General features: G+C 49.6%; 1 protein-coding gene across 7 annotated transcripts in view; it reads left to right on the forward strand.

Moving 5' to 3' along the window:
• The window catches only part of TTBK1 (tau tubulin kinase 1), a 121181-nt gene extending 114073 nt beyond the window's left edge, over positions 1-7108 (forward strand). For all 7 annotated transcript variants that reach the window (XM_075413232.1, XM_075413233.1, XM_075413234.1 and 4 more), the window contains 2 exons: positions 552-2146; positions 3283-7108. In XM_075413232.1, coding sequence (XP_075269347.1) covers positions 552-2146; positions 3283-3709 — 2022 coding nt within the window. In that variant the 3' untranslated portion in view covers positions 3710-7108. The remainder of the gene's footprint in view (positions 1-551; positions 2147-3282) is intronic.
• Positions 7109-21780: the final 14672 nt, after the last annotated feature.

Raw genomic sequence — 21780 nt, forward strand, 5'->3', positions numbered from 1 at the left:
AGAGTTGCTGGAGGGACGTGGGAGCAGATGGGAGGGAGGAATAGCACAGCAGGAGAACACAGGAGCGCTACAAGTGTAGCCCCAGGGACGATGGTGGGTGGTACTGGAAAGTGATCGGGAAATTTATGTAGCCCAGAAGGGCCCCTTCAGTTCACTATGACCTGGGCATAAAAGAGAGTTGCTGAATGGTTCCAGTAAGGAAGGAGTGAATATGTAAATATATAGATACTAAAGAAGATTGGGAAACATGAAAAAATCCTGAGGAACTGCTTGCCAACAGCTCTTTTAGGTCCAAGTTAAAGACTGCTAACAAAGGAACTCCTCTGGCACGTTTTTTTGCCTTCTTTGATAAGAATCTGTGAGTCTCTCATTTCCAAGGTTTGTATGAATTGAATGATTGAGTGATCACTGCTCAGACGTGTGTTTTGGAAGCATGATGGATTAGATGCTTTCCACTGATGCTTCCCACTGCTGTTGATCCTGATGTCTTCTGTGTCAATGCTATGGCTGAATACTAACCCTTTTCTTTTGTCACATCTGTCTTCTTGCAGGCATATATGCTGAAGTCATTTGAAATGAATGGTCTGCCCAAGGCGGTGCCTTTAAGTTTGCCTTATCAAGATTTCAGAAAAGATGTGTCAGACTACTGGGAAAAGCCTAGGATATCCCAGCGGATAAAGAAAGTTGATTTCTCAAATGTTGTCTTGACTGCTCCTTGCAAACCTCTGGAACCTTATCTGGAAATTAACGGAAAAGAGGAGGAAGAAGAAGACGAGGAAGAAGAGGAGGAGGAGGAAGATGAGGAGGAGGAGGTGGAGGAGGAAGGGGATGAGATTGACATGCACAGTGGTTCCAGCAGCGACCTGAGTCAAAAAAGCACGGAGCGCAGCCAGGAGTGTGCACCATCCACGCTCCTGGCTGACGACCAGAAGGGATCCAAGGGTCGAGCATCTACCGCTGATGGGGACCTGGAGCTGGAGGAAGGCTCAAAAACACTAGTGCTGTTTTCACCAGGTGATCTGAAAAAGTCTCCGGTGACCACAGACTTGCCTCCAGAAGTCGATCTGGGCACTCTCGCTGCACTGACACCTCAGAGCGAGCGGCCACAGCCTATGGGGAGCCAACTGGATGTATCCGAGCCAGGGACCCTGTCCTCAGTCCTTAAATCTGAACCAAAGCCTCCCATGGCAGTGGCTACAGCTTCCTCCCCCTTTACCAAAGTCGAGCGCACATTTGTTCATATTGCTGAAAAGACCCACTTAAATGTCATGTCTTCCAGTGGCCAGCTGATGAGGCATGAGGAATATTGCCCTCCAGGCCAGTTTGAGGAGGTCATTATCGAAGAAGAGCTGGAGGACAACTTGGTGCTGGTAGAGAACGGAAGCATACATTCAGGGCTAGAAGGGGCAGAGACGGAGAGCTGCGCACTTTCGGCTAATCCCATTGAAACCACCTTGGAGACAGTGGGAGAGCAGCTGGCCCTTCCCAGCGGCATAGCGAAGCCTCTCGAGGACAAGCCAGAGCCCTCCGACAACGTCGCGCTCTCACTGGATTTGGAAGAGCCTGGCAAGATGGTTGCAAGGGAGCTTGACCTTGAGAAGTCAGCATTGGTGGCAGAACACCTTAAGCGAGTGGAGACCCTCCTTGACACACCGCAGAAGGGCCCCAGGAGACCTCTGGGCTCCAGGTATCGAAGTCGGATACCCATTTTGTTCTCTGAGGAGGACACCGGCTCAGACCTTTCAACTTCACTCTCGGCCAAAGAGAGGCTTTATAAGAGGGCAAAGCAACCTGACTTGGCTCGCCTTGTGATGGAGAAGAGACAAAACCGGCTCCTTCGGCTGGCCTCAGGGGCCTCCTCCTCAGCATCCTCCAGCGACGAGAGGCGGCGGGCCTCAGAAACCCTGTCGGCCACCGGTTCTGAGGAGGACACCCACGACTCTGACGACTCCATCCCAAGGAAGGCAGGGAAGGAGAAGTCTGCCCTCCTGGGGAAAGAAGAGAGACCCATAAGCACAAAGAGCAGAATTCCTCGGCCCATCACGCCAATTAAAACCCTGCTAGAGGCAGTGAAGTCTGAGAGCTCCGTGGCCGTCGGGACAGCAGTGCAGTGTAGTTCGCTGCACGATGCAGCTCTTGCCTACAGGTAAGACCAAAATGGTGAGCAATGCAAAAGGTTGGACTTGTTCAGGAGGTGCAGCCAGGGCATTGCTCACCTCCCACTGCTCTACCCCTCACTTGGCTTGAATGTGTGGTCCATCCATGTTTCCTACAGTCATTTCAGCTCACCGGGGTGTGAAATTCCCTCCTCTCTGTCTTCTTTGGCTCATTCTGGCCAAAGGGCCAAGCCCCTCTTCCCTTGCCCTGGCTTTCAGGCCTCCTTCCTTTCCACGAGCTCTTTCATTTGGTCTGATCCTGCTAATAGCAGATCCCTCGGGTGTCAAGCTCTCAGTTTTGCAGCATGCTTGACATGGCCGTGACTCTACAGGGAGACCTGGCCTGGCTATTGTGATGAGAGCTGCAAGGGCTGCGAGGTTGCTGGTTGTGATTGCTCAGAAGATAGCCAGCATGCAAAGAGCTGGAGAGGGGGAGGTGCACATGCGTGGGCTTTGGCAGTGACCTGGAACAGTGTGGGCCACCTCCACATGGTCTGAATTCCCTATACATCCCTGTACCTTGATTTTTTTTGGAGGTACCTGGCTCTCTATCAGATAAGCACAGAGGTCTAAGTAGAGGTGGACCTTCTGAATTCACCAGTGTTTGGTTTTTCTGCCTGGCCTTGGGGCTGGAAGTCCAGCCCAGGAGCAGAGCTGCTGCTGCGACTCTGCCACAGATCCAGCAAATTCTGCTCTTTCAGAGACGTGGGATGAAAAGAGGGGATCCCTGTGGGTTGGTTTACCTTCCGGCTCAGTTACCGTTAGAGGCCAGCTGGTGCAATCCAGCTTACGTCCATGTTTCCAGACCATATCTCCTGCCTTGACAGAGGTTGCTGCATCCATGCCATATGTTAAGAAGAGTCCCAGATACATGCTATCCGCCAAACCATGCCTGTGTGTCCCAGAGGGTACTGGAGAATCAGGGCAAACACTTACTAGTTAACAGCATCGAGAGTTAAAGGATGGTGTTCAACCCAGTGCCCCATCTTGTTCACAGCATAGCTCCTGTCATCCTGGTGCTGGACACTCCCTGTAATTGCCCAGCAACATTCAGGCCAAACCTGCCAGGAGCCTGGAGCCCCTTGCAGAACATCCCCTTCATCGTCCCCCTTCTCTTCCTCTGCAGGCTTCAGGCACAGAGACCGACTGGAAGTGTCCCAAATGAGTGCCGAACAATGCAGATACAAAGTCGGCTTCCTCCTTCGCCGAGCTCCACTTCTCTTCCTCCACGGGGCAGCTCACGGAGGTCCAGCTGTGCATCGCCTCGGAGCCCTGTCCTTCCTTCAAGAAACCCCAGTGCTTCCCCCAGAAGCCAGCTGCCGCCTCGGAGGGAAAGTCCTTCTCCCTGCCGACAGCATAAGCCAGGGACTGCTCTTCAGCGAGTTCCTCCTTCCCCCCGACCTCAGCCCCCAGCTCAGGCCCTGGGGCCGACAGGAGATTCCCTGCCCTCTCCTGGTGTGGCCAAAAAACGACAAAAAGGAAAAACCCAGACTCAGAGTCCAGCAACCAAAGGAAAGCAGGTGTCCCTGGAAAGTAAGGCAGCTGCCAGATAATGATCTTCTTCTGCCAGCCCAACAGACTGGGTAACTTCTGCATATAGTATACACTTGAGATGCTGCAGCACAGCCTTCCATGCTGGACCCACGAGTGTATAGCAGTAGCTGTACTTCAATGCTTCACTCACTCTCACCCCACACCGTCGCGATCAGCTCCCACGAGCCTGAGAGCCTCTGAGCCACGGAGCCTTCTTCTTCAAGGGAGACATCCAGCCCGCAGCTCACGCTTGCTAACGCACAGCACCAAGCAGCCACCCAGGCAGCCTGCCTAGTGCCTGACCCTCTTCCCACCCCAGGCATTCCCCTCTCTCTGTTAGCAATACCAGTTGCCAACACCAACCCTGGCTTTGGAAAGAGGAGCAGAGGTGATGAGAGCAAGGCCTGCGGAGAGGAAGGCTCCTGTCCCGCAGGCAGCTCCCTCCTCTCTCCTTGCTGGGAAAACACCAGCCTTAGCCACCACCATCTACCTGAGCGTTGGCTTGCCTCCTGCCACCTGTGTTAGCAAGGTATTGTCACCAGCTTAGCCAGGAGGGATGGATGCGTCCTTGTGTGCTGAGATAAGAGCAGGGGAAGGGTGGAGGAGGCTCTCCTTTCCAGAGATGCCTCTGTAGGTGGGAACAGCAGACAGTCAGGTCTTGCTGGATGCTCCTACCTGCTCCAGTATGGCCCGCAGAGGAGGCCGTCTGGCGTTGCTGCTCAGCGACACTGCTGCTGTTTCAGCAGATGCCGGTGTTGTGGGTATTTAGATGGAAGTAGGGATGTATTGGCAGCCTGCTGGGAAATCAAGAGCGCTTGCTAACTGATGTAGAAGGGAGCACACTGCAGCCGCTTCTGTCTCAAATACCAAACTGTGATCCATGGAGACCACATCTCCCAACATGGGTGGTTCCTCTTGACCCGAGTGTGGTTGGTGCCACAGACCCGTAGTCCACCAAACACAGCTCCATCCTGAAGATGTGAATAGTCACTGGATGCCTTTAGCTTGGGTGCCCCTTGCACCTAAATTCCTTGTGCTTTATTGTCACGCTCTTGGTGTTTGTGAATTTTGGCACTGTGGTTGAAAGTTCCCCTACACGGCAGGGTGAGAAATTATTATCCTGTAGTATACTCAAAAGCTGCTGCTTTGCAAGGAGAGGTTTGCTGGCACACCGTGGGTACCTTGTGCATTTCTATCCGCAAGTACAGTGGGTTGAGTTGCGGAGGTCGGGCGTATGTCTTTCTCGGTGCTCAGCTCTTCCACACGTTGCGTGAGAACTAACAATGTGAACATAAAAGCAAGGGCTGTGCTCCTCAAGTAATATTATTGGAGCAGAAGCTTAGCGCTCAGCTAGAAATAAATCAGCCAACTTTTTAGCCCCCAGACTAATTAGGAAGGTTTGAAAATGAAAGCCAGGAGGACTCACACCTGTCCGAGCTCGATGAGATCTTGAAGTAGTCACAAAATTTTCCCCACACCTCACAGGGGGAAACACTCCAGACCCAAATACTTCGGGCTTCACACCACTGTCATGCCTAAAAGAGGCTTTGCATGAGGCTGAACAAAAGTACGGCTGCTCTGTACACCTATTCCCGCAGCTGCAACTAGCTGCAAATATTTACTGTTTGCAGACAGCAAAGCTTGATAGAGGAATCTGGATGGTATGAACCTTGATTCATTTGAACATAAATACAAACAGTCACGCTGAGGGCCATCAAGTCCAAGGAATCGTGAAGTTTTCACACCTACAGGAACTGTTCTGGAGAGGAGCATGAGAGCTGTGACGGGGCTGGGAGAGCAGGGTGCTTCTTGGACGTCTGAACAGGGAAATGTCTAGAAATAGGTGACAGGAATTACCTCTATATGACAGTCTCAGTGTTGCCAATGGTAAGAATTTATTTCACCTAGCTCAAAGTGTTTTCTGTTTTCCATTGACATTTTTCACCCTGGTAGAGTAAGAAGCACAGCTTCTAGTCGAAGAATGTGCCATCACCTTTGCAGACAAGTTTTGGGAACTCCAAGGTCAAGTTGTGGTTTGATGGACTGAGCTGATGTTACCACCAAGAGCAGTGGTTCCTCCAAATTCCAGCTGCTTCATTGCACTGTCCCACCACCTTACACTGGGGAAGCTATTTGGTGAAGTGGCTGGAAATGCTGATCCAGTGTGACACCAAATGCTCTGGTTTGCTGGTTTGGTTTTCATCTGGTTCAGCTCATCAGTCTGGTTCAACATTTGGTCACACAACAGAAGCGGGCGAATGAGAGGACAGAGAGTGTGACCACATCATCTGGTGGCACTATAATTTCATATGAGTTTGAAGCGTGGGTCAAGTGGCAACCTAAATATGCCCTGTGTGTTTAGAAACTAGAAAACAGAATAAACCCAAACACAGATTCTTTCCAGAAATATAAACCGTAATGGTACTCATTAATTTGTTGAGGGACTGTTCATTTTAGAGTGTTCAGGTGGTAAGACTTGGTCGTGAAGCCTTTACCAGATGCTCCATCCGTGTCTTAGATGCACATGCCAAAAATTACATTGAAAGAGCTTGGAAAGAGGGCTATAGGACTATTAACAGGGTTAGCAAACCAATGAAGCACAATCAATGTGTTGTTTGTTCAAGCAATTTGTTCAAGAGAAAGTTTAGAGGAGACTTTTCTGTGGCCCAGCTATACCCGAGTCAGGAAGGAAGCTCCAGGGCAGAGAGCTTCCATCTGGCACATGAGAGCAGGAAAGACGGAGTAGCCAAGAATGGCCAATGAAGAAATCAGGCAGGCTTTTAGTTGTGAAGCGACTGCCCCAGTGAAATATTTCACAGGAATGCGGGGACTTTTTGTTATTAAAAGGTTTTCCGAGAAACCTAGCAGTCTTCTAAGAGGTCTTCCTACCATGACCCAACCACAAGTAGCAGGCAGGATGCTGGTGACACCAAGGTACCGTCTCTCTTTGTGGTGCAATAGATTCCTGGGCTTGATGGGCACATGCCAAAGCTGTCACATGTTGGATAGCCACCATCAGCTCCTGCAGGTTTCAGAAAGCCAGTGGAAGATTTCCAGCACAGAAAATAACATCCGTTCCCAGTGTTATTTGATGGGGCTGGGCTGAGGATGCAGCTGCGTCCACAGAGATCTGGAACTGGCATGAGTTGTCTCCCCTCGTGGTTGTGCTCCCAGCCTGCCTGCCCCAGCCCAGCCCTGCTTCCCAGCTGTACCTGGCACGGAGGGAAGCAGGAGAATGCATCGAGAACACGGTGCTCCTCTGATCATTTTGGACTGGAGTGGGCTGCGCCATCAGGCGCGATGGCAGTGAAAGCTGGCTGACTGCAGCAATGCTTTGTCCCCAGAGGGACTCAGGAAAGCCCCTGCCATGCGGATGCTGCTCTGGATCTCCTCCCTGGCTCTGGTTTTCAAGGTTCTATCCTTCAATCGCTCAATGGCAAGGGTGACCCCAGGGTACTCCCGTCACTGGGGTGCTCAGCATACCCTGGTTGCAGAAGTTCCCATTCCTTTTGTGCGTCTCTCTGGAGAGATTTTCTGGCAGGCAGGTGGACCAGCAGTGATGCTCTTTGCTCGTGTTACTGTGAAAACAGCCCTGCAAGAGTGTCAACAACTCCTCTGGGTCCTCTCATCCTCCTCTTCTTCCTCTACCCTGCAGGGAGGCTGGAAGGGCACCTGCCATAGTTGGAGCAAACACGGGAGATCATGTCGGGGGGCAGGAGGGGATGAGGCCTGTGATGTTAGGAAGAAGTTAGGTGGCTGAGGGATGTCAGACAATCCAGTCTGGGCATCACAGGACATGGTGGGCTGTCACATCCCAGAAAGGTGGGAGAGGCAAGACCCTGCTGTTCTCTGCCATGAAACATGGTGTGCAAGCTCTGTCAAGCCTCGAGAACACACAGGGCTGCTCAAGCGCTGCTGGTGGTGTGTGGCTGGGTCCTTGCTTCACTGCAAAGAGAAGATTGAGTAGAGGAAATGGCCAGGAAGAATAAAGAAAACTGTTTGGGGTCGGGGGATGAGAAGCAGGCTTCCCCAGCACTTTCCCACGTTTGTGGGAATTTCTGGGAACAGCCTGACACTACGTGGTTCCCCATCGGTGTCTTTGCTGCATGGTCTATCCTGGCCAGCTGCAGATAGTTGTGCCCATGTGTAGGGGAGAGTGGACTCCTGGGACAAACTGCCACCATGCCTGCATCTGTGTGTGCATTTGCACAGCTGGTAGGAACAGACAGGACTTGTTCAGGGGAGCAATGTGGGGTCCTATATGTGTTGGGAGTCTAAGTGTCTTTGGGACTGCCTGGTATCATGAGACAAGCACTGCTGAGAGTCTTCACTTTGCTGGGGTCCATGAAGGTCCCGCCTGCTTTCTTATCTGCCAGCTGAGAAGATGGCATGCTGGCTGGTAAAAAAAGAGTCAATGGCTGCTGTCTGGCCAGGAGATGTTTGCAAAGAAACAAGGATACGGGGGCGATGTGCCAAATGGTGAATCTGACAGACGGTTCTCAGCACTAAGCCAGTGTGATGACAGGTTATGTGAGCAGAGGGAGTGAAAGGGCTGATGGTACAAGTCAGACTAATGCCATGGAGGGGCTTGAACACACGGATGGAGCTGCGTAACTGATTCGTCTGGTTGGCAGCACAAACACTTCTGCTTGTCTTGTTGCTAAAGGTGTTTCGGTAGCAGACCTCTCTGAGTCAGTTGTGCTTGGAATCTGTGACAGGCAGGAGACTTTGCTTGCCCTTTCTAAGTAAAGTATATTATAATATACATATTATTATAACAATATATATAAGTAGGACCCATTATATATAGTGGCTAAAAGTTGAAAAAGATCTTGCTACCTTCAAAGAAGTGCTCTGATGCTATGTGACTTCCGATGTGTGCAAGACTGACTGCTGTGTGCGGTGGATGTGGATGGAGCAACAGGGTACCGCTCTACCAAAGCACATGTGAGCTGTGAGGCTCCACTCGCTCGAGCCTGAACTAGGGGCAAAACACCCCAGCTTGGATGGCTGGCAGCCATCATGCTTACCGTCAGAGCTGTAATAACTGCTGGACTGCCACACATCTTTGTGTGGTATGGATCGGGGTCTGGAAAGTCCCTGCTCACATGGTTGCCCTTGACTAACACAAGCATGGTTTGATTGCTAGTGAAACGCTTCAGTCCAAAGCAAGATGTGTTGGGGCAAGAAAATCTTTGATGTTTCTCCTTTCCAACACAGAGGTATTTTCTCAGTGTAGACACTCTGTAAGAAGATGGCTAAGTATCTACTGATAGCCTTATCAGCTCCAGTAGCAGCTTGATGGTTCCTTAGCATACTCCTTTCTTCTCTGAATAGTTTACTGACCCATGGCATGATCCCACCACTATTCCATGTGCACAGACATCGATGCCCACCTAAGGCCTTTCCCCACAGATTAATCAACTGCAGTTAAATTAATTTTGTGAACACAGTAAAAGTCCCATTGTGGACATGAGTTTGGTTTCAAATGAATTTCTTCTGGCTTAACTGAAATGTGCCTGTGCTGCAGCGGTACTAGGCTGGTTTCACAAAGCACACAGGGACCACTTGGGAGTCTGCATCCACCTTTGATTCCATCTGTTTGCCAGCTACTCCAACATCTGCACACGAGAGCGCGAGCTTGGGCTCCTGTTCAGGCCCTTTCCTCTTGTGGTGCGTACCTGTACCACTCATACTGGGTGGGTGCCCACGGGCTCCCAAGGTCCTCTGCAGAACCCTGAATGGTTGTTTCACTCTTGCTCAGCCTGTTGCTGCACTCTGAGGGGCTGGGACCGTGCTGACAGTAACAGCAGAGTCAGCTGACATTAAGACATGTTGGCAGCATCTCCATGAGCGTTGGGGTTTGTATCTTTGTGAGGCCAGAGAATAGCCCTGGTTGCAGGCTGTGATGAGCCATGATCCCGAGGACAGCCAGGATCCCATGAAATGACAGTGATTTGTATGCCATAACTCTCCTGTCCGCTCATTCCTAATACAGCTCCTCTAGCAAACCTTGTCTTCAGAGTCACCGTATACTCCCTGCAGGTCAGTCCCTCTCTGGCTGAGGGATTGAAGCCTTCCTGGATTTCTGCGAAGCTTGAGGCAGACTTAGCTGCCAACCTATGCAGCACGCCCTGCACCATGCAGGCTGGTGCTCCGAGTCATAAGGAGCGACCTTATCCCTCTTATTTATGCAGCTGCAAATGTCTGGAAAGCAGGTTCAAAGTATGTATTGATGCCCTCTGTGCTAAAAGGAGGAAGGAAGCTACCACAGCAAATCCAGAGGTGGGTTCCTGGCAGGGACCAAGGGGAGAACTGCTCCTGCTCTTAGCTCCGAAACCAGAGGGGGATGCAGGAGTGAGATCTCTGCTCTGGCAAGGGTACTGCTGGGCTGGTATCAGCTTGGGGCTCTGCCTCTGGCTCACCTTGTATTGCCTCTGCCCGAAGTGCAAGGAGATCTGACACAGAGTCACTGGAGGAGGCAGGGGCTGATGTTTACTCGGCGCTTGGGTAAATGGCTGCTGGGGCGCAAGGCAGAGGCTCTGGGACCATCGCCTGCAGATGGTGCAATGAGCTCTGCAGGATGTGGGGGTTTAGGCGAGGAGTCCAGGAGTAACAGCGTGTGTGAAAACCAGTGTCAGCGACACTGCTGTGCTATGGGACCTGCGCTGCTTCTTCTCTGGACAGGAATTGGAGCTGGAAATGCAGATAATTTTGTATATCTCCTTTTAACACGACAGCACGTGACTCTACACTCAGACACTGTATCTGGAGCACCGACATTTTCCTTCGCCTCTGGCACAGTCTGATGAAGTCTTTTGACCTGGAGACAGGACTACTGCTCCTTGGTACTGCCTGCCTGGAAATGCGACTGGGTCCCAAGGCAAAATCTCTCTACATATCTTCTTTGCATTCTTTAGGAAAGCAGCTGGAGAATGTTTACACACTGCAAACAGAATGTACGACTCCGACCGAGGAACCACAATCCGGTTCAACTGCATGGCAAATTTATTGGCCATAAAATCTGGCATGCATCACAGAGGCCCTGTCTGTGTACAGATCCACCTGGCATTTGTCATAATTTCAGATCACATCTTAAAAAAAAATAAATGATGATGCCATTTCTTGTTCATATCAGACACAGTCGTCATTAGATTTGTTATTACGAGGGGATTCTTGATCATGCCATTAAAAGCCCGTCTACCTTTTCATTGGTGTCTTCTCCCATTTATTGGTGTTGCCACTAGTTATCTACTTCCAAAACAGCCACAACTAAGTAACATTTATGCAGTTATTTGCAGGACCCATGCCTGGCTGGTTCATGCAGTCCATCTGGGACCTGCCTGGGGGATCTTCACTGAACTCCAGAGCTGGCCAGGGCCAGTATTTTACATGACTGGACTCTTGCTCTCCTGCTTTATATGGTCTTCCCAATGTGACCAGCCAGCTGCGGCTGCAGCTGGACCTGCACAGTAATGTGCTGGGAGTGGAGCAGAAGCAAACCCGTAACTTGGCACGGTTTGACTTTTCATACTCTCTGACAGTCTGACATTTAAGCTGAGGATGGCTCCTACAACACTTGTTTGACTGTGTGCAAGTTGCTTGGTGGCCCTCGTGTGGACCCCATCCAGGTATGTGTAGTACAGTTTATTACCTGGATTTGGGAAGAGGGAACAGGGCAGCTACGAAGGATCATTTTCATCAATTGGTAAGACCGCACCCCTTCACCACCTTCACCTGGGCACCTTTACTGAGCACTCCGCAGGCAGGGTTAGACACAGCTTACAAGCAGACAGCCGTCCTTTGTAGCCTGACGCAGGCAGTACGGGGCTCAAACACGTACTTGGCTAAACATTCATAAACTCACAGCCACCTTGCAGGCACACAGCAGACGTCTGCTGGCAAGTGGGTGTCAGCTTCCGTGGCTCCCTGAAACAGGCTCATTCTCCTGTTGCTCTGTTGCCATCTCAGTTTCTCTGCTGCTTTTTTTGAGGCTTTCGCCTGTGAGTCCTTGTGCTGTTCAGTGTGACCATCTCAACAATTTTAGTTTTGCTTCTGTTTTTAGTTTTGATCTCTGGCATTGTTTTAGCTCACGGAGTCTTTCACAATGGTCTTTCCCACAACCTAGAGATATTCTCGTTAAACTTGAACCAGGGTTTGGCATAAAATCTAGTCCTTAGCTCCCCGAAGCCTGAACCCTGGGCTGAGGGTTTTGAGTTGAGCTAGCAAAAATAGGAGCTAAGACACCAGTAAACACAAAGGCATTTATGCATCCTGTCCCCATGGAACGGGACATGAACCTAGCTTGACACCACAACTATCTTCTGAGCTTCCTTTGAGCCACCTTGTGTCTGATTCAGATCACCCTGTGGGTAGCTATGCCTGTATTTCTATGCGTGTGACACTCTTAATGTGATCAACACTAGCATATTTCACATGTAGCTTCAAGGTCTGGAATTTCTCTGTCTAGAACTGTAAGGTTCCCTTTCCAACCTTAGATGCATTTACAGCTAACTGGACACATGGCATGATCCAGACAGATGGAAATCAAGGGATGGCAGACAGTACATGAGAGGACACATCCTGGCAATGTCCAATAATGACCATATGGCCATTATCCAAGGACTTGGGAAGAAGAAGAAGTAGTAGTGAGAAAGATGAATGCTTGGGAGGTTTTCACAAATGCTGCTGGTAAGGTAGGACCCACATATTCTTGGATGTGACAGCTGGTAGCTGTTATAGCACGGAGGTGATTGTTTCCTACAGGAAGAGGCATTGCTACTTCATGTGCTAGATTTAGACCAGTTGTAGTGATGCTGTCCTGAGCATTTTACATTTCCGACTATATGTCAAAAGACAGGTTTTAATTCTGAGAACTCACTGTATTGGTGAGTTTGATGGGATTTAGAGCTGAAGAACATGAACATGAATCACTTTTTATAGAGGAACAAAAACTGTCAGGAGTTCATATCTGGAGGGAAGAGAGAAATCACCCCAGGAAGAACTCACTAGATTATTATATTTGAACACAAAGGACTTAAGTGCTTTGATGTGGATCTCTTGCTGCCTTTTCCCTCAGGTAAGCACACCTACATGAAAGGGACTTTGCACCTAGAAAAAGAAGGAAACTGAGAGCTGCTAGATAAGGAAGTGTAACAATTAAAGGGTTTATAAATAGCTTTCCGTCCACCTCACTGTGTGGTGAGGTCTTTCTTTTCATGCTCACTCTCACAAGTGTTTTCAAAGGGCTCCCTGGCTTGCAGCCAACTATCTACAGTACCCCCAAATCCTATGAAAATGTCTCTTCAGGTCTTCCCATGGATCCAGGGGCATGGTTGGCGTCTGCTCACTGATTCTTGGTGATGCTTCAGGCTCCAGCTGACAGGGGCTCTCACTCCCTGCCCATGCACCAGCACAGGTCATCCACAGGCAGGCTCAGCCACTCTTATGAACAATGCTCCCAGCAAACTCTGTCACTGTAGAGTCCCACTTGGCCATCCCCGTGGAAGAAGGAGCAAGAATGAGGCTGACAGCAAGAGTCTTGGCAGTTGCGTCATAATTCCCATTTACTGACACATATCATACAAGACATGGTAAATGCAATACAATGAATAAGGCAGATTTACTCACTGCTACAAAAAGTGAGCAAAGCAAGTCCATCAGCCACTGATACGGATTGCAGAGATCAAGTGGTGCAGAAATAGAGCAAGCAAAGTCAAAAGAAGAATTGGATTTTGCAGAGAGCAAGTAGTAAAATAATATTCAGCTCCATGAATAAATAAAAAACAGTAACCAAAAAAAAAGGCCCAGGCAGGAATAAGTGTGGCCACTAGCCAGTGAAGATGGCTATCTACTAAGAATAATCTAAATATGGCTTAAATCACTGGTTAAAACAGTGTTTACTAGGCATTAATGCTCCCAGGCAGCAGCAGGAGGATATGGGGAGGACAAGAAATTCAAATTTGCTTTGTCCTAGTTTCATGACTGTGGTTGGGATTAAAATACCTATTTGAAACATTTGAGTATATGGTAAAATACCTCAACTAGCATCATCATGGTCTAACACACCAAATGAGTGCTTTGTCTGAGATTTCAGCTGATAAAATACCTACAGAGTAAGAATATAATTCGCACCAGTCAACGCAATTTTCTGGAAGTTGGTTTTGTTAGGCAAATATGGTGGCTTCTTTTTTTTACATTGCATAGATAATCTAATACAGCATTTGACTAACAATGCCAAAACACACTATTTCCACATTTATACACTGAGCTGCATAGTTCACAGGTGAATCCTGCCAACCCCCCCGAGCCCCAGGGCACAACTAAGCCGAGCTGGGATAAAGTAGCCCATCGTAAACCAGTTAAGGAGCACTGAGGAGCAGCAGAAAGCTTAATGTCCTTTAGGTACACCAATCTGATAGCAGAACACCGTCAGCTCCTCTCAGCTTTAAAAAGCTGTGAAAAATTGGTGAGAGTGAAGAAAAAAGAAGTGCTCCCTTGGAAAGATGTTCCTATGATGACGGATTTTATTCTTTCTCCTACAGCCAAAAGAAAACACAGTTGACTCTAGTGCAGAATCTAAATCCTTAGAAGGGATCACTGGGTTCTAAGGAGCTCTTTACAGTCCATGTCAGGAGCAGACAGATTAAAATTAAAGCTGAGTGGCACCAACTGGGAAACAGAAACATTTCAGAGTCGCGTGGACTGGCTGCCAGCAGGAGGGGTTGCCAGAGGGGCTCCATCACCCTCCCTAGATGGTGAAATGAGAGGTCCTCTGGCAGGCGTGTTTGTCGGATGCAAGGTGCCGGGTACAGCATTGGCTGAGGCACTCTGCCTTTGAGAAGCCAAGTGGAGAAAGAAACTAAAACAGGCTGCTCTTAGTGGAACAGGAAAATAGGAAAATACAGGCTTGTAGGAGGAGGTGATATCTTCTCTTGGACCATCAGATATAGCTGGAAAAACCAAAGGGACTTTTGGGCACAGAGATCTTTCTTCTACGGACCTGACACAGCCACCTTGAGATATTTCAAGACAAGAAAAGCCCCAGTGTGGGCAAGGCAAGCCACAGAAGGGCCTCAGCACTGCAAGGAAGCACAGCTCCCACTTCTTATTCCTGGCCTTGCCTTCATCTGCCCTCTAATGTCAGAGGGCAGCTGCGATGGACTCTCAAAGTGGGGCTCTGGAGTCAGCTAGACCCAAGGACCACTGACGGGAGAAAGGATTCTTCAAGCCTGCAGCTTCACGGAAGCTGCTAAAATGTGTCTGGTTGCAGAGAGCACCAAGAGACCAACACAGAGAGCATCTACACAGGTTTCATTAGTTACAAAAAAGCTCAAAGACAAAGAAAATAATGCAATGGAGTCCAGCTGTTTAAATTCACTAATTCATATTTAAAACACAATGAGGTAAAGCCTCAGATTTAAAATAACAGGCAAAACTAGTCCAAAACCTTGTGGCATAATGTTCATAGGCTCACAGGATAATTCGGGGTGGAAGACACCCGGAGAGATCTCTAGAGCCAGCCCCTGCTCAGAGCAGGGTTAGTGCTGGGGTCCCACCAGGTTGCTCAGGAGACCGGGGGGCGGCTGCACGTCTGACTCTCAGCCTCTGAGGCCGGCGTGGAGGTGCAGAGCACAACAGCAACTGAGGAGTTCGCCCTCCACTAAGAGCAAACCCACCAAGCCACCCTCCTGGGTCCTGTCCCACAGCTGCCCATGGGGGACACTGGCTGAAATGGAGCCATCACTGCAGACCCAGACGTGGCATCACCACAAGTCCTGTCCATAGATGCATCAACGAAGCCCAGGCAAGTCTGTGGTGTCAAGAGGCCACCAAGCTCTAATTTCAGCAAGAAATGGAGAAAAAAAAAAAAAAGCCCAGCTGCATGATGTGAGGATCAAAGCAACAGCTCTCTGCTCAGGTAAGGTTGATGATAGGAAGGAGTCCATCAAGATCTGCTGTTGTTGAACATGCCTGCACTGGATGGGCTGGGCACGGTGCAGGCAGCTTGCAGTCTTCCCTGCTCAGCCACTGCATCTGCAACCCCAGCGACTGCCTAAGGGGACATTTGGTGAGCAGGAGGACACCCAGCTGGTGAGGGCAGGAGGAATGTTTTGGAACAGCCAACATTGCCAAGGAAGCATTGCTTGCACTGAAGAGCTCCCTACAGCCACATCACATGCTCTGACGTACTGTCAATGCCACATGCAGGACAGATGGACAGGCAGATCAGCGGGGGCTGCAGAGTTTTAATGCATGGCTCAAGATGCTTCGCAAAAAGAGATGAATTGAGGAACTTCAGAAGCTTGTGTACTGGGATGGACTGATATAAAGACATGAAATGCATGTTAGTAATTACATTCATGACATTACATGACATTACCTTCAGCAATTACGTACATGGCAATACAACCTGTCTGCAGGCATATAAAGTACATAAAAATAAAATTATGTTGGAATTTTAACCCAAAACATAGGTGTAAACTGAAAGCTGTCAATAAGCATCCAGTTTGGGACAATGAATCTAATAGAAGCAGTCACAGAAACTGCATCCTCAAACAAGGAATAGGTTGGAGGCAAGAAGACCATCTGGAAAGTAATACTAGATAAATGCCCTATCCCTACATTCTTTCCCAGACTTCTTGCTAGTGTTGGAGATCGAGTACTGGTTGAGTTTCTTATCGATTTGAGGGGTCGAAGCCTGAGTCAGTTCCTGTATTGCTGAAACTGCAAAGTGCAGAAGATCCCCACTCAAACACAGGGAAGAAAAATCAAAACTGAAGTCTTGGTCAGTCGAGATAGGAGCTAGGGGATGCTTAGGTTTAAATGAGAAAGTTGATGGAAGGAAGGTAATTAGTGGAGGAAGGTGATCAGTGCAGGAAGACGGAGCAGTTCCAATGCTGAAGGTCTGGTGCTGTGTGGTGAAGGCAGCTCCCTTGGGCACTCTGCAGCTTTTCTTTACTCCTTTTGGGGAGGGACCCATTGGGAATGGCCCGGGAGGGAGGGCAGGATGGATCTGTGGAGATGCTGGGATGTGATGAGCACAAAGCCACGCGGGCAGAGAAACACCGGCAGGACAAGTGTTAGACCTCGCTTCACCCACTCAGTAATTACCTACAAATCACTCTCAGCATCCAGCCTCCCCATCTCCTCTTTCAGTGGAAGAAAGTGTGCGACTGGGTGTACTTTCACTCCCACGCCTTTAATGTCTCCACAGGCTTTCCAAAAATAGTGTTCCAGCCAGCGCTAAAGCCTGCTCCAAGCTCACCAGGCAGCATTGCCTGACTTTTTTAATGTAAAACCCTGGAACTTCATTTAAGATACAGCATGACAGGGCCTCACAGGCACTAATGGGTGTCAAATGCCCTACACCTGCCACCCATGCACATTCTGCTTATGGCCCAGGACCTCATTTAAGCTCAGGCCTGGGTGTCCCATCACTATCTGAGCTGTATTAGATGTGTCCCTGTCTCATGGACCTTGGACCTGCCTCATAGCCTTGTCTCCTATCCCATCTCCTGCTTCAGACCAGGCTCCCTGAAGGGACCGTGGTACCGGTTCATCCCCTTGCTGTGTCCCCTTGCTTGCCTGTCCCACCACTGGCTCTGCCAGCCATGCTGAGACCCCATGGGACTGTGCCCTGCTGGGGAGAGCATGACCAGCACTGGAGTCCCCCCAGCTCCTGGCTCATCCGCTCCTTGTGCGCTGCTCCTCAAATCAGTGGGTCTGTGTCTCGAGGTTCCTGGCAATGTTTCACTTCACGCAGGATTATCCTCTGCAAGTGACAGTGATTTAATCAGATGGTATCTCACCCCAGAAAACATTTGATCCTGCCTGGACTTTACATTCCTGCTGTGTCCTTTCCCTGGCTGAAGGAGTAGTTTGGGTTTGCTCTTCCCTCAGTAAAATCCATCCTAATAATTTGGGCTGAATCTCAGCCCTGCTACAGTTTCCCAACAGCTCTGGTGAGATTAAAGAATAAAGAAAAAAGTTCCATAAGACAACCATAGGAAGGGGCACGAGAGGTCTGTGGGGTCTGGCTAGGGAGCAGACAGGATGCGAGGGCTGGCTGTGGACTCATGATCACATGTGGCAGAAGATGTGGACATGGCTCACGTAGTTTCACATTAAAGCAGGATCAATGTTCTTATTTCTGGTAGGCAAGAAAAGCAGCTTTGGCCAGAGCCAGTTTACTTACAAAACAGTTGTTATTTGTTTGTGTAACTGAGTAAAATGTCTGCACACAAAACAGCTGTAAGTAATGGAATGTATAGGAGTCTTGTTAATGTGGCATCAAGTCAGAATGGCACAAAGTCACTTTCTTCTTACACCAAATGGATTTTTGGGCCTGGGAGTTGGATCCAGAGATTGCTCCCTCTGCTCTGCACATCGTCCCGCTATTACAGTGCCTCTGTCACCAACCGTATCTTGGGCTGCACCAAAAGCAGCGTGGCCAGCAGGTTGAGGGAGGTGATTCTGCCCCTCTACTCCACTCTGGTGAGACCCTACCTGGAGTCCTGCGTCCAGCTCTGGAGCCCTCAGCACAGGAAAGACATGGACCTGTTGGAGTGGGTCCAGAGGAGGGCCACAAAAATGATCAGAGGTCTGGAGCACTGCTCCTATGAGGACAGGCTGAGGGATTTGGGCCTGTTCAGCCTGGAGAAGAGAAGACTCCGGGGAGACCTTATAGCAGCCTTCCAGTACCTGAAGGGGCCTACAGAAAGCTGGAGAGGGACTTTTTACAAGGACATGTAGTGACAGGACAAAGGATAGTGGCTTTAAACTAAGAGAGGGTAGATTTAGACTAGATAGAAGAAAGAAATTCTTCATTATGAGGGTGTGAGGCACTGGAACAGGTTGCCCAGCGAAGTTTTGGCTGCCCCCTCCCTGGAAGTGTTCATGGCTGGCTTGGATGGGGCTTTGAGCAACCTGGTCTAGTGGAAGGTGTCCCTGCCCATAGCAGGGGTATTGGAACTAGATGACTTTTAAGGTCCCTTCCAACCCAAACAATTCTATGATTCTATAATCTTCAGGAGGCCCAGAACCTCTTCATTGACTTCTCCTCCGCTTTCTCCAACTGAGCTACAAAATCTGGTGCGCATACGTCCTGCCAAGAGTGTTTGGACATGCTGCTGCTGTATGGTGCACCTTAGACTGATACTGTGGGCATCCTCAGCTGACTTTGGCCAGCTTTGTAGGACCTCACTGTCCAAACAGCCTTTGCAAATAATCCAAAAAATTGAGACTTCCTGTGTGTGGCGCACCTCCCTCCTGCAGGCACCCCAGCCTGCGATGAGCTGCAGTTGGATGGGGACAACTCTGCCCTCTGAGACCAGGGTTAGTCTAGCTCATTGGCTCTGATGGACACATATTGTCATGGCAGTCAGACATAACTCAGAGGAGAGGGAGGATTTCAGGATCTACAGATTTCCCATAGGAGAAAAATACCATTTAAGCACCATCCTGCAACAACTGATCAGATCTCCAGCTACTCTGCAGCGGCTGAGATACCTGTGGGGTGGCTCTAATCGCTAAAGGAACAAATCAACTCCCTCACTATTTTCCATTCAGCCTATTGCAGCTCCACACAAGGTGCTATGAAATTACTGCTGGAAACAGAAAAGCCAGGACATTAGTGACTGAGTCATTTAATAATCTTCCCTCTTGACATCTAGCTGGCATCCCAACAAGGAGAAGAAAGAAAGATTGCAGAAGAAAATTGTACACTCATGAAGTAAAAAGTAAACTCTTCTTTCCAGCTTTATAGGTGAAAGCAGCAGCAAAGTCCTTCTGCTCTCACCACTGCCAGGCAAGTGCAAGCCATCAGAGTCAGGTCCTGGGTCTAATTAACCAAGTGGTAGGGCATAGTCAGACACAGCATTTGTATGCTTGGTGGTCATTAACTAAATCTGTTCACTGGTTAAATTAACACTTTTGGATTAGAGAAATACAGCAATCAACCGATGTACATTTTAAGCAGTTGCAGTATGAACAACAGAGCCCCAGGAGCTGCAGAGCAATGACCCATAACCTCACTTCTGATGGGGAGGCTGCTTTGCAGTTTAAATATGCAACAGCATATCAGTGAGAGTTTCTGTTCCTTGCTCTTAGAAGACCAGTGGTGAAGAAAAACAATTTGTCCTGTAGTTCAACTTCAGCTTAAATTGTAACCCCGGAGGCAGAGCGTTGTCAGATGCCCCTGCTTCACTCCTGTATGCTTCCTTCATGCTCGTCCTGGGATGAGCACTGAAATGGCTTGTAGTGCAGACTGGGGCAGCACATTAGTTAAACAAGGACAGCCAGAAATGCTACTGAAAAGAGCAAAGATCTCCTAAGGTGACAGCGTGGCGTCCTTTGCCTTATTTGTGTGATCCCATGGCGTTATCCTGTCCAGTGTGCTCTGCGCCCTTGCAGCATTTAATATCTGGGTGACACTCAGCCTGGGCATTCAACCACAGCAGAAGGCACTCCAAAAAGCTTTTTCAGACCTCCTCATCTCTACCTGCTGCTCTACAGCCCTTCTCGCTAGTCGTCTGCTGCAGGGACTGGGGCAGGCAGACAGGCAGCTCTCTGCAGCGCCTGGCAGCAGGCAGCACTTGCACTTTATCTATGCCCGGCCTCTTGATGCGCCTGCATCCTGACACCAAACATCACCACTTTCGAGGTGGATGGCCAAACTAGAGCTGCTTTAAAGCAGAGCATGTCCTGGAACAGCAGCTTGGAGAAAGTCTTTTCCAACCTTAATGATTCTATGATTCTATGAAAGGTTCAGGATGACACATCAGCATCCACAGCACTCAAGACTGCAGGGTTGATGCAGCAGGGAGGACGCAGGCTGTGAGGAGAGAGGTGTGGAGTGTGAAGATGCCGCAGGAGAGAACCTGTAGCAAGCTGTCAGTAACTGTGCCACTTCACGTGCACCCTGCAAAGGAGTTGTGGCCTTTGAACGGGCCATGGGGTGCTGCCCCTGCTTGCTGCATGATGCAGCTCCCTGAACCTGTCAGGACGCGACTGTCTGGGATGTGTTATCCCCAGGGAATGCCCCATGGGTCCAGCCTGGCCAGAGCACTCGCTGCAAGGGAAGCATACCCATGTCTTGCACCCAGATGTGGCGAGGGTGTTAAGGGACTTTCAAGAAAGGGTCCTGCAGGCTCTCCAGCCAGTCAGGGCAGAGCCCCTTCTCCCACTGCTCCCAGTTTATGTGCCCTGATCTCATCACTTTTCCTAAGCTTGCTCAGCTGTGAGGCAGGGAGTTGTATCTATCTTGTCTTGAAGTGCCAGTCGTCCTCCAGCTAGGTCTCTGCCGGCCATGGAATAAGTTGTACAGCTCCTGGAAATTTTGGCAGGCCTGGGGTACCTGGAGCTGCCACTGCTGCTGGATTTTTTTGTTCCTGGCTCACGGACTAGGGACTCTTCTTTGAACCATATTGGTCGTGTGAACCAAACTGTGCCAGCTCTGATGCCACATCTCCCCAGTTGCTGCATTTTCCAGGCACTGTTTCTATAACTATTCAAAAAATTAAGCAGTTTTTCTGCTCCCTGCCACCCTGGGGTCAAAGCTTCTGCCCAGCAGCTGTGTGATATACAACTGTGTGGTTTATGCCTTTGATGACCAGCCACCTTTTCAGCCTCTCAGACGCACGGTCCATTATTGTTCTTCTGCAGTGGCTCTGGCTGAATAAAGAGCTCATTTCTCAGTTAAGAGCATAAGAGTGGAAATTCACATTAAAGACCCTCCTCTTTCAGGAAATCGCTCCCTGAAGCAGGCAGTGGAAGAACCATGGTGCAAGACCCATGCAGTGGTGGCAGCAGTACCTGTGGCCCTGCCAGGGGCTGCACACTCACCCCTTTGGGTGTCGCATCGTCCCTAGAGCACACCGGCAAGTGGCTCTGACCTTGCAGGAGTATGTCATGGCCTCCAACATGGTACGGGCAGCCTCTCTCATCACTTCTTTGCATGTGCCCTGGGAAAGCACTTTTCCAGGCAGAGAAAGGGACTTTATGGGGAAACAGTTTGACTTTTTCCATCCTTTGGAGGACACTGGTGAGCAGGTGGCCCTCAGCTGCATCCCACCCTTTCTCTCCAGAGTGC

The sequence above is a fragment of the Opisthocomus hoazin genome, chromosome 2 (assembly GCF_030867145.1).
Source record: "Opisthocomus hoazin isolate bOpiHoa1 chromosome 2, bOpiHoa1.hap1, whole genome shotgun sequence".
NCBI lineage: Eukaryota > Metazoa > Chordata > Aves > Opisthocomiformes > Opisthocomidae > Opisthocomus > Opisthocomus hoazin.